Source organism: Podarcis pityusensis (genome assembly GCF_964106645.2).
Source record: "Podarcis pityusensis genome assembly, chromosome: 13".
NCBI lineage: Eukaryota > Metazoa > Chordata > Lepidosauria > Squamata > Lacertidae > Podarcis > Podarcis pityusensis.
In genome coordinates, this window is record NC_138038.1 from 35352509 (window position 1) to 35364663 (window position 12155).

General features: G+C 47.4%; 1 protein-coding gene across 1 annotated transcript; it reads left to right on the plus strand.

Moving 5' to 3' along the window:
* Window positions 1-1974: 1974 nt before the first annotated feature.
* On the plus strand, window positions 1975-10020 carry GFY (golgi associated olfactory signaling regulator). Its single transcript, XM_080977637.1, has 4 exons — window positions 1975-2072; window positions 5021-5446; window positions 8149-8325; window positions 9028-10020. The coding sequence occupies exons 2-4, from the start codon at window positions 5047-5049 to the stop codon at window positions 9291-9293; spliced, it is 843 nt and encodes a 280-aa protein (XP_080833763.1). The 5' UTR covers window positions 1975-2072; window positions 5021-5046; the 3' UTR covers window positions 9294-10020.
* The last annotated feature ends 2135 nt before the right edge of the window (window positions 10021-12155 follow it).

Here is a 12155-nt window from a genome sequence, read left to right on the forward strand (position 1 = left end):
TCAGACTCAGAATTCAACAGCTTCACATTTTTAAACTTACCCCACCTCTCCCATCACTGTGAAGTTCCTGGGTTTCCTTTCCTTTGGCAAGGGGTCGCTGGGAGCTTGTGGAGTTCTGTAATATTTACAAATATTCAGGTTGAACGTAGGTGGTGAAAGTAAAAGGTAAAGGACCCCTGGACGGTTAAGTCCAGTCAAAGGCGACTATGGGGTTGTGGTGCTCATCTTGCTTCAGGCTGAGGGAGCTGGCATTTGTCCACAGACAGCTTTTCCGGGTCATGTGGCCAGCATGACTAAACTGCTTCTGGCACAACGGAACACCATGAGCGCATGGAAACACAATTTACCTTCCTGCCACAGCAGTACCCATTTATCTACTTGCACTGGTGTGCTTTCGAACCGCTAGGTTGGCAGAACCTGGGGCAGAGCAACGGGAGCTCACCACCACCACTCAGATTCAAACCGCCGACCTTCTGATCGGCAAGCCCAAGTGGTTCAGTGTTTTAGACCACAGCGCCACCTGCGTCCCTAGGTGGTGGAAGTGCCACTTTAACAACTCCCAACAGACAACCGTATCCACCATCCCACATCAAAGCTCCAGAGTGAAGTATCTCAGTGTTCCCTGATGCTGCTACTTGCAGAACCACCCGAAACCAGCACTGATTTTTATGGGTGTGTTCACATTACCACCCTAGAGCACAATGAAGTTGTGGTCCATCTCACAGCTCTTCCTCCTGCGACTTCCCACCAGCTGTTCATATCAGCACTGTCAGTTTGGTGTTGGCAAGACTGGGACGTCCTTATGCAGGTGTGTTTTCACACCTTGGCTGGAGAGGAATTGAAAACAGCTCAAGGACTCCCATGGATGTGAAGGTGGTTTGAGAAACAACACCTCAGACAATACTATATTATTACAAAGTACAGGATACATATGCGTTTTGGATAACACTGTGTGAACACGGGTTAGAAACCCAAAACTGGAAATGGTGTGAGGGCGCAGTAAATGGGAGTGGGAACATAACCTGTGCCTTTCTAAAAACAAAACAAAACAAAACAAAACAAAACACTACTATTTGTTTATTTTCATAGGTACACAGGTTCCCTCCCAGTGGTCACTAGTTTGTGGAAGGGATTGAAGTGCATACCATGAAATTTAGGTTTTGCACAATTAAAATGTATTAAAAGTACTCTGTCCCCCACAACAAATCATTGAAAGAAAGAAAGAAGACAACACAATTTGGGGGGTGGGGAGGAGCCTGGTGCAACAAAGTTCAAGATAACATTGACCTATGTATTTTGTTATTAACTTTATAGAGATAAGTCAGTGCTAGGATAAGGCTGTAAATAATAAATTATAAGATTTGATATTTGATATATATAGCACATCATATGATTATGTATTATATACGTACATATATGCCGATGTGGTATATTGCAGACAATTCTCAATTTTTGATTTGCCTGAAAGACTGCACAAATTTTGTCTTCTTCTAAATAGAGTTTTAAGGATAGAGGACGATATGCTATGCAGCGGAAAATGGTTATTAGCAGACTCCACGAAGGGGAGGAAGGAAGTCCGAGAATTCTGAGAATTCTACACTTTTTGATTCTATTTTATGTGTGAATGTAAAATTAAATGGTAAAACCAATAAAAACGTATTACAAAATTTCGACTTCTTCCCTCTTTTTTTAAAAAAGGAATCAATTTCCCCTTGCTTTCAAAACGTGGGTGTGCGTTTCTAAATCTTCATTTCCGAATAAGGGAGGCACAACATTAGAGCTAACATTTGACCCTCCAGACTGAACTCTGACAGCTGCTACTTCCAGCCCTTCATAAAAGGGATGCAGCGTTTGCTACAACCATGTTGCTAAGTCGGCCTCTCCTGGGGCTTGTGTTTTGTTAGCTGTTTCTATCCCTTGTGGGGAGTGAAGATGTTCGGGTGGGGCCTCTCATTCTGCTCCTATGTTGTTGCATTTAGTGGCAAGCGGTTCCTTTGAGCATCACCGCTCTCTATTCCCCTTCCTTGGGCGAGCATCCAAACAGGAGACCCCTCCTTAACCAACACTGGATGGTAGGTAAATCTTAACGACTTTTCTTCTTGTTTGTTATGCCTTTCGAAAAGCAAACCTAGCAGAAAGAATTCGGGTATCTACAAATCCTCTACCAGGAGGAGCTTGGTAATTTTCAGCTGGTTTCACTTTAAAAAAATAAAATAAAAATACCTCTTGAATGTTATTCGTTAGCCTCCTACTTTTTAGGAAATTCATTTACAGTGGTACCTTGGGTTAAGAACTTAATTTGTTCTGGAGGTCCGTTCTTAACCTGAAACTGTTCTTAACCTGAGGTACCACTTTAGCTAATGGGGCCTCCCGCTGTGCCACCACCACACGATTTCTGTTCTCATCCTGAAGCAAAGTTCTTAACCCGAGGTACTATTTCTGGGTTAGCAGAGTCTGTAACCTGAAGCATCTGTAACCTGAAGCGTCTGTAACCCGAGGTACCACTGTATTTAAATGTTTACCCATCTGAGATTCAGAAAAGGGCAACCAAGATGATGAAGGGAAGGGCATAACTCCTTTATGCAGAAAGGTTGTCACTTCGGGGATTTTTTTAGTTTAGAGAAAAGGCGAAATTAGGTGACATGGTAGAAGTTTGTAAAACACAGCAAACAGTGAAACTGTAAAACTCACCCTCGCAGGACAGTGATGGCTTTAAAAGAAGATTAGGCAGCTTTGTGGAGGAGAAGGCTACTAGCCATTATTCTGAATATCACTTGCTGGAAACGGCAGGAGGGGGAGGGTCTCTTGTGTTTAGGTCTTGCTTCCTGGTTTCCCACAGGCATCTGCTTGGCTCCTGAAAACAGGATGCTGGACTAGACAAGCCATTGGCCTGATCCAGCAGCCTTTCCTTATGCTATGCCAACTTTTTGATTAAATATCTCCCAATGCATCCTTGTTAAACTCTTCGGAAGTGGTGGAATTGCAACTCCTACCAGCCATAGCCAGCACTGCCAACGGGCAGGGACAATGGGAGTTGTAGTTCCGGCAGCTTCTAGCAGGTCCACAGGTTTGCTACCTCTGCTGTAAAGCATGGAATAAACCTACATGGATAGATAACATACACACTCTACAGCTTTATAATGGGGTCCTTTTCTCATGCTTTCTGTATCGCACAGTAACGTTCCAGTTTTAAATGCAGACTCTGCATTTAGGTTATGTCTGTGTATGTGTTTAGAAATCCACAATGTGCCTTTTCTTTTGGTAAAGCAAACTCAAGCCAGCTTGCAAACAACAACAACAAGAACAGGAAAACAGCCCAATTTTCAAATTATATTAGTCAAGAGCACAGTAAACCAATCAGCTGGAAACCCTAGGGCCAATGGTTTAATCTGCATTGAAAGCTTGGGAGAATAAAGAGGTCTTGCTGTTTGCCCCATTGTGTAGTTTGCAGGCAGTGGCAGGCTCCCTCAGAACGTCCACAGCATACATTTAACAGCGCTTTCCCCCAAAGAATTCTGGGAACTGTAGTTTGTTAAGGGAGCTGGGTGTTGTCGCTCTGAGAGGGGTCTCTTAACCACTAGCAGCACTCTTAACAAACTAGAGTTCCCAGGATAAACTGTGAAAGAAGTCATGACTGTGAAAGTGGCATAAAGGTGCTTTAAAAGTATGGTGCAGGTGTGAGCTACAATCCTGCAATCCTTTTCGACTGAAGGAATGGCCAAGGAGCATTTGAGGGTGGGTGGCTGTGCCTTCCATCTCCTTTATGCGATATCTCTTTGCTCCCGTCAGAATAGCATCCGCCTTGCAACAAGGTCTCCGAAGCCGCTCTGCTCTGTCGAATGGCTCTTACAAGAAAAATTGTGTTTGCTTGATGATGCTGGGGGAACGATCAGTAGTCAAGAGAGCTGTAAACAAGGGCTTCCCTGTGGAGCACGTTGACACACAAGAGAGTTTGACCCGCTGTTGCGTATCTAGGGTTGTGCCACAGCTTTGTCAGAGGCGGCTGTGAAAGGAAAGATTTGTTGCTCAGGGTTCTTCTTGAGGGCTTGTGGGCAGCCGGGCTCAATTGGATCCTGCGCTTGGACTGGGGAAGCTGTTTCGATGGCAAATGCTTGGCCAGGAAACATGTCAGTGAAGAGCACCTCTGAGAATGAGCATTTCTTTAAGCCCCAAGGAACTTTGCAGGGCCTTGCAGGTCTGCTGCTAGAGTGCAGGGTTATCCAGGTGGCCTGAATCCCCAGCTCCTGTTTCTAAATTACCATGCTGTTTGTGAGATTGCTGAACGTCTGGCAGGACTGGGGGGGTCTCAGCTCCCCCGCTTACCAGAAGTGGATTTAGGGCAACATGACCGGTTCCCCTGCGCCAAGGGAGCACCTTCATGCCTTGTTCCTAAAGCCTAGAAATGCTTGCCCAGTTTTGGGAAGGAGCTGGAAGGGCTCTAGGACCCTGCCAGAGCCTGGCACCTCCTTCCCAAAGCCTGGCACCTCCCTTACCCAGCTTTGGGAAGGCACCATGAGGGCTGGGAGGGGGGTGTAAAATTCTGGCCTCCCACAGGACGTCACATTACGAAGGTCCGCCCCTGCCAGAGGCACATGAAGGAGGGCCTCAGAAGATGATCTCTGGGTCCAGGTAGGTTCATATGTACTATATGTACTATGCTACATATAAGGTTTCGATGATCCCCTTAGCAGCTCAGCAGACCAGACACAATTTCACTCTCCATCGCGGGGTCCTGTGCACTGGTGGGGACCATCTGTTTTCTGTTCACTCCTGTGCCGCTTGTATTTTTGTGACCACCAAAGGTTTTCAACAAATAAATCTGACTAAGGCAAACCTACATTTCCGGTCTGTGATTGAATCCCTCCCACAAAACAGGGATGGTCTGGAGGTGGCCTTGGTCTTTGGGGGTGGTCATGGCTTTCTATTCCATGGACGTCCCACTTGCACTCCGGGGTTTATGTGTGGAAGGTCTCATTGGTTTGTATTGTGCCACAGGCCAGCATTTTATCTTCCTCTGCAGAGACTCCCTGGTCTGGCAGTTTGAAAATGGATCTGAACCACCTTCTCGCTTGCCTGCTGCTGCTGTTCCTGGGTGCAAGCCACGCTACCACTGACGAAGCTCCCAGCACGCCCCTTTTCTCCTCTCCTTCCCCTCTCCCCACCACCTGGTCCTCCACGCCACAAACATCCCCTGAATCCACGCAAGGTCCCACATCAGACGCCACTGACGTGACATCTTCGCCCAAACCTTCTCTGACGCAGCAGGACCAGGACCACAAGGAGCCCTCGGTCTCCAGCCCACAGACAGAGAAACCCAGACTTCCCCAAGAGAAGATGGAGGCTGCTCCTTTCAAGTTTCCTGAGGCTGACATCGAGGAGTCTGGCGGAAGTCAGCAATGGGAGACTGCAGCTCAGGGAGTGGCCATTATGCTGATGAAACCCAAAGGTGAAGGTGCTTCTCCTGGGCTTTCAGTCAGGGGAAGGGCTGTGAATCATGGGTAGAACGTCTGCTTTGCAAGCAGAAGGCCTCAGGTTCAATCCTTGGCCTTGCCAGGTAGGGCTGGAGGACGAGGCATCTTCCTATGCCTGTGTGGGGTTTTGTGGAGGGATTAGGTAAAGGGACCCCTGACCATTAGGTCCAGTCGTGGCCGACTCTGGGGTTGCGGCGCTCATCTCGCTTTACTGGCCGAGGGAGCCGGCGTACAGCTTCCGGGTCATGTGGCCAGCATGACTAAGCCGCTTCTGGCGAACCAGAGCAGTGCATGGAAACGCCGTTTACCTTCCTGCCAGAGCGGTACCTATTTATCTAATTGCACTTTGATGTGCTTTCAAACTGCTAGGTGGGCAGGAACTGGGACCAAGCAACGGGAGCTCACCCCGTCGCGGGGATTCGAACCGCCAACCTTCTGATCGGCAAGCCCAAGAAGCTCAGTGGTTTAACCCACAGCGCCACCCGCGTCCCTGTTTGTGGAGGGATTAGTTGATTGCAATTCCAATCCTGGATTCTCCAGAAGGGCACTGGGGTCGAGTAGCTCACAGACCAGTATGAAACCATGGACCTGGGAGAACTTGTGGCTATTGGGTGACCCTAAGCAAGCTGGCATCTATCAGCCTCAGTTGCTATATCTGTAAAATTGGGGTTAGAATGGGCTAGACCCAGACTCAGGCCCCATCCGCACTATGCATTTAAAGCTGCATCATACCACTTTAAACAGTCATGGCTTCCTCCAGTGAATCCTGGGAGCTGCAGTTTGTTAAGCATCCTGAGAGGAGACCCCTATTCCCCTCAGAGAGCTACAATTGTATGAGTTCCCTGGGAGGAGGGATTGACTGTTCAACGCTCTGGGAACTGTAGCACTGTAAGGGGAATAGGGGTCTCCTGACAACTGTCAGCAGCCTTAACAAACTACAGTTCCCAGGATTCTCTGGGGGAAGCCATGACTGTTTCAGGCGGCATGATACTGCTTTAAATGTAGATGAGGCCTAGCTTGGCTGCTCACATGTAGCCCAAATGAAGTGCATTGTCAAGAAAGTGGACAAACGAGGATACAGGTTTGCATAAAAACTGCACACGCCCATAGGCGCCGACTCCATGGGGCCTGAGGGGGCCCGAGCCCCCTCAAAAATTGGTTTGGGGGGGCTCCGCCCCCCCCATAATCTCGGACGCCCCTCCAGCAGAGCGCCACCGCCGCCCCTCTCCCAGCCCAAAATGCACAGGGTCGGGCTGCATGCCTCCTGCCCTCCCTCCCGAGCAAAAGCTCCACCCAATTTCCTTCGGAGCTGATTAATAGGCGCAGCACGCTCTCCCCTATTCGCTCACGAGGAGGCGGCGCCACTTTATCTGCATATTCATGAGCTTATTTATTATTCATGAGCTTTCGCGGGCTCCCCCAATATTTTTTATAAGTCGGCGCCCCTGCACACGCCTGCTAACTTATATGGATAGACGCAGGATAGATGCAGTATTAGAAATAATTGCTATTATTTAAATAGAAATGCAATACATCTGGGTCAGTGCGCCTGGCTGTTAACCAGAAGGTTGGTAGTTTGAGCCCACCCAGGGATGGCTCTGGGCAGGGTTCCTGCATTGCAGGGGTTGGACTAGATGTCCCTGGGGGGTCCCTTTCAACTCTATGGATCTATGAATCTCACCATAGTCGAGAAGGTGACCTGGGTGACTGCCTGCTCAGCTTGCTTACTGAGTGCTAACTGTTAACTGGCAATTTCAAGGCAACTTATTGTCTTCCAGTCTTAAACTTGACCTGGATGAGACAACCCTTCAAACAGACAAAGGGATGGGGAACTTTCTGTTTGTGGGCCTAGCAAGACTCCGCATGGGTCTCAGCTTGGCCCATGGGGCCATTTCCATGTCACACCCTCCTGATTGTTCCTTGACACGGGAGGCTTGCTAGGACTGGCTCCTCTATTTCATAGATGTATTATGTTTGATGTATTATAGTATTTTAATATTTTTTTGGAAGCTGCCCAGAGTGGCTGGGGAAGCCCAGCCAGATGGGTGGGGTATAAATAATAAATTATTATTATTATTATTATTATTATTATTATTACCTTAGAAGGGAGGACTGTGTTTCGTAAAGTAGGAGACATGTCCATGCTTTCCACGAAGCTCTCTGTGTGGGCTAGGGATGAGAAAGATCTTTTCATTCCAGTTTCTCTCCGTTTCTCATTTTCCCAGTCTTAAATTCAGTTCTCTACATTTTGCAGGCATTTGTGTGTGTGTGAGTGTTTTTAATGAAAAATCCTTACGAAAATTCATCAGCTTTTTAGTGCAATTTTTCTTTCCGAGAAACACATTTTTATATGCAGCTTTGACTAACATATGCGTTTTTGCAAAGCAATTCCCCCAGGTATAATGCATTTTGTGCTTTCCCCGCCCCACTAACACCTTCATTTTCAGGGATGCTTCACACACACACACACACACACACACACACACACACACTGCTGCAAACTTGGAAGACTGCATTACAAAATTGCGAGAAGTGCTAACTTCTGAGGAGAGCTGCATTGTGGTTTGTGTATTGTTCCATAAAGTGAGGACTTGATAGGTTTGGCTTTGAATGTGGATGGGACCTCTCCTCCCCCCCTGGTGTGGACCACGTGATATCATTCTTCCTTCTTACACAGGGCAACTGTCAGCTGGGGAAGCCCACACCGCAGCTAGCCACGCCATGGGGCTTTTTCTCGCTGGCTGCGGCCTGCTGCTCTGCCTCTTCATCGGGGTCTACTGCGCCTACAGCCGAGGATCCAAGAAAGAACCGTTTTCCCACCATCGCTTGTATGAGGACGGATTTGATGACCCTGGTAAGCGATGGGTGGTCTTTGGGAAGGAGAGTGAGTGGGACCCGGTGGGCTAGAATTGAGAAAAACAGTGCAGGCGGCTGGACTATGCTTTGATACCAGCCGCCTCTCTGCACTGTTGAAAGGGAAAGATCAGGCTGGAGAACCCGTGATTGGACTGCAGTCCCCATCATCCTTGGCTATTGGCTGTGCTGGTGGGGGCTGATGGGAGTTGGAGTCCGAGAACATCTCACGGTTCTTCACAGCTGGGGAAGATCATCACTGGTTACCCCTGCATACCCTCCAACATCTTGCAGACCAAAATTGGGATGCAAAGATGAGCAGGGTGGTTTAACCTACAAACAATTGTAAGGTAAATAAGTAAAAGGAAACAACAAATAGACCACCAGTTACAATAACTGAATAAGATGATGACCTGAGTAGTAAAAGCCTTGAGAAACGAAACACATTGATGTGGGTGTCAAGTGAGCCTCCCTAGGGAGAAAATTGCCTAAATAAGGGGCCACCACTGAAAAGACCATTTCCCCCCAGTTGCAGCTAACAGGTGTTGAAAAAGATTTTTTCTTTTGCCAGTCAGCCAATACCAGGCAAAACAGATTGACTCAGTGAAAAGCAACTTCAAGTGGCACCTGACATGGTCATGTGATGCAATGGTCCATGGATGGGTTAATTTCTTACTCCGCCCCCCCCCCATTTTCTTCCCAGCCCTCTTCCTGGACAGCCCAAAGGATTACGACTGGTTCTTCTACGAGACTGACGGTTACGTCTACCCAACGGCCTCCCAAGCCCAGACTCAGCCAATCCAGACCCTCTCAATCCCAGCTCTCAAGCAACCGCCCCCTGCTCTTGATGGGTCGCCAGGGAAGCTGGCGTCTTCCGAGGTGGGACAAGACTCCAAGCAGCCCCAAGCAAGCCCTGTGAAGCTGGAGTGCCTGTCCCCAGCCAACCTGCGCACTGGGAACTTCATCTGAGGCTCTGGACCCTTTCCAGAAAAAAATATGGGCTACGTGCAAATCCCTCTCCCCACTCCTGCAGACTGAATTCTCTAGGCCAGGGTTAGGCAGAAGGTAGGACAGCCTATTTACTGATAGGCTGCTGCTGGAGAATTTGCGGTAGATTGGCTCCCCAAAAAAGTAATGAGAAAAAATCCACCCCTTTTCCAAATATAGATTTTTTTTTTTTTAAGAAGTCCTGATATGTAGAAATGCAGATGCTGTTTGGAATTTTTGATATATTCTTCCCCTGCATGGGTTATGGGTGCAGGAAGTAGTTGACTCCATCTCCACCCCACACCCCAAGTCACCACTTTGTTCCTTGCTCTGATTGGTGGAGCTCAGCTTCCTAGCAAAAGCAAACACAAAGCAGATCTTGCAATCCTGAAGTTTGCCCACATGTGCTATAGAGCACAGCCTATCTCCAGGTGCCCCCACTTTTGGAAGTGAGGTACGCATTCTCACAGTAGTGGATCCTCGTCTGCATAGATGGTTTTTAATGCTGCCAGTTGTATTTCATTGCATTATTTTTTTTAAATTATGTGATACGTGTTTTTAATGCGAGGTGTTGTAAGTCAATTTGAGAATATGTGTGGAAAGGCGGAAATATTTTAAATAAATAGAGACATGGAAACCCAAACAGGAAGCGTCACCTTCTAAATAAATAATAAAAAAAAATCCCTGTCCAAACCTTGAAAGCATAGAGACTGGCTTTTAGGAAGTGCACTCTGCACATGCTTAAAGGTACTCTAGCCTCCTGAACTTCATGCACTGAGGGGGAAGCTTCCCAGTCTTTAGGAACAGGACTGCCAACTTTTTAACCAGCTGCTGCAGCTGTGTCTTTCACAGTAGCCTGATCTAATGCATTCTTTAAGGTGCCCCAAGACTTCGTTGCTTATGCTGCCATCAGCTGCCATGGCAGTTTCTCTGAAATAAGCTTGATTGTCGACATCGGGCGATATGGCTTATATCCATGATGTGATAAGCCTCACCAGCTGATTGCGGCACCTCCAGTCTGCTGGTAAAAAGCACGTGAGCAGGCCTGTCTAGATCTGCTGTTGCTTTTCTAGTCAGTTGGCAACCTTACCCTGAAACAACCATTTGTGGCGTGTGACCAGTCTTGCCAAAATAAATCCAGGGAAAAGGTGTAACTCTCAAGCTAAACACTAGATGGCAACATGGGGTCAAATATCCCATCCTTGCCTGGTGGGGAAATCTGAGGTCTACTCCTGACAAGGGGTGGGAGAGTTAAACTGCGATGTGCAAAGTTCCTTAACCTTTAACCGTGGGCTAACCAAGTAATTTGAAAGTAAATGTATTGCATGACCTTGCATAACCTCAATCTGATATTTCAGAAATGCACACGCACAAAATATATATCTCGGCCCATTGTGCGTACACACAAAATCTCACTCCCCTTTTCGCCAGACTGCTAGGCAGGGGGAGAGAGCCACGGCTCAGCCATTGTGCTGGATTAGGCCAGCTAGCTGAATCCATACTGACGAAGCCTCGCTCTGCGTCATCACCTCCTGCCAGTCCCCAGACATTGATTAAATTCCTGGCTTTCGGCTTCTTAAGCCCGACAGACAGACGGCGTCTCCTTCTTTCCCTCCCTCCCCATCTCTCTTCAATCTGTTCTGTCTCTCTATCTCTCTCTTCCACCTCCCCTGAGATAGGTACAGCCCTGCTTCCTGTAGCTCAGATCCAGTGCAGCTGATGTTCCTCCTGCCCCCTGGCCTGAGCATTCCCATTGTGCTTGCTTCCCTCTGACTGCCCTGCAGTAGTGAGATGTGCAAAGGTTAGGCCAGGCTCTCTCCAAAATGCATTTCTGGTTGCTGTAGGGTAGAGGTGGGAACAAGGAGCAAATGTATTCCCTTACCACTGGGACACCTGTCAAAGATTCCCCACGATTTTTTTTTTAACATTTCATCACCCCCAGTTGGGGTTAATGCTGTAAGAGCCAGAAGGCATTGCAAAATAGTGAATGGCAAAGTTATTGGACAGGAAAGGAATTCAGAATTACCGGTACTCCAGAAACGTTTGGTCGAGTTGGCATTGTTGCATATGCACCAGTTTTTGTACCCTCTTTTTGAGAGAAACATGCAGGGCGATTCACAGTGTGCTGTCTGAAGAGCAGTTAAGATGTGGGAGGGATTGCTTACCTTTCAGACTGTGGGTAAAACAGTAAAGCACTTGTGGGAACAAAGTGGGACAGATCCCGGCCAAAACCCGCTCTTTCCACAGATTGACCAGCCTGCCTTCTACTTTCAGATACAACCCAACCTTGCCTCTGTTCTGTTCAGTTTCACAATGGGTTTCATAATGGGTTAATTAATTAACACCTTGGGAGCTGAGCTGAGAATATGGAAACAGAGTTCAGCTCTTCTGCAAGTTAATTAGGATAACTTTATCGAATCTGAGCTTCTGAGTAGCTCAGATCTCTCCAAGGCCTTGCAAGAGCTGCTTGCCCAACCTTAGGTCTCAGTTACATAGCTGTTTGGGATTAGGAAAGCTCTTTAGTTAAAAAACAGCAAACTAGCAGAAGATTCCTAGACTAAAATTTACCCAGTGCGGAGAATAAAGCAACAGACTGTCAATAGATCATTTGGCATTGTGTGTTGTTTTTAACAGAGGCAGGAAGGTTATATAGAGCTCTCACAGTCAATGAAGGAGGTAATGATTGTGAGGCAATGGAGGCCTGAAAAATACCTGAAGAAACTAGAAGAGGATAAGATTTCCTCATTTACGAGGGCAGTTTTGGCAATGACAGAAGTGGCCAAAGCATGTATGAAGTGTTATTTGCTGGAAGTTTTCCAGAGGAGGAAAGACAGGCATTTGGTA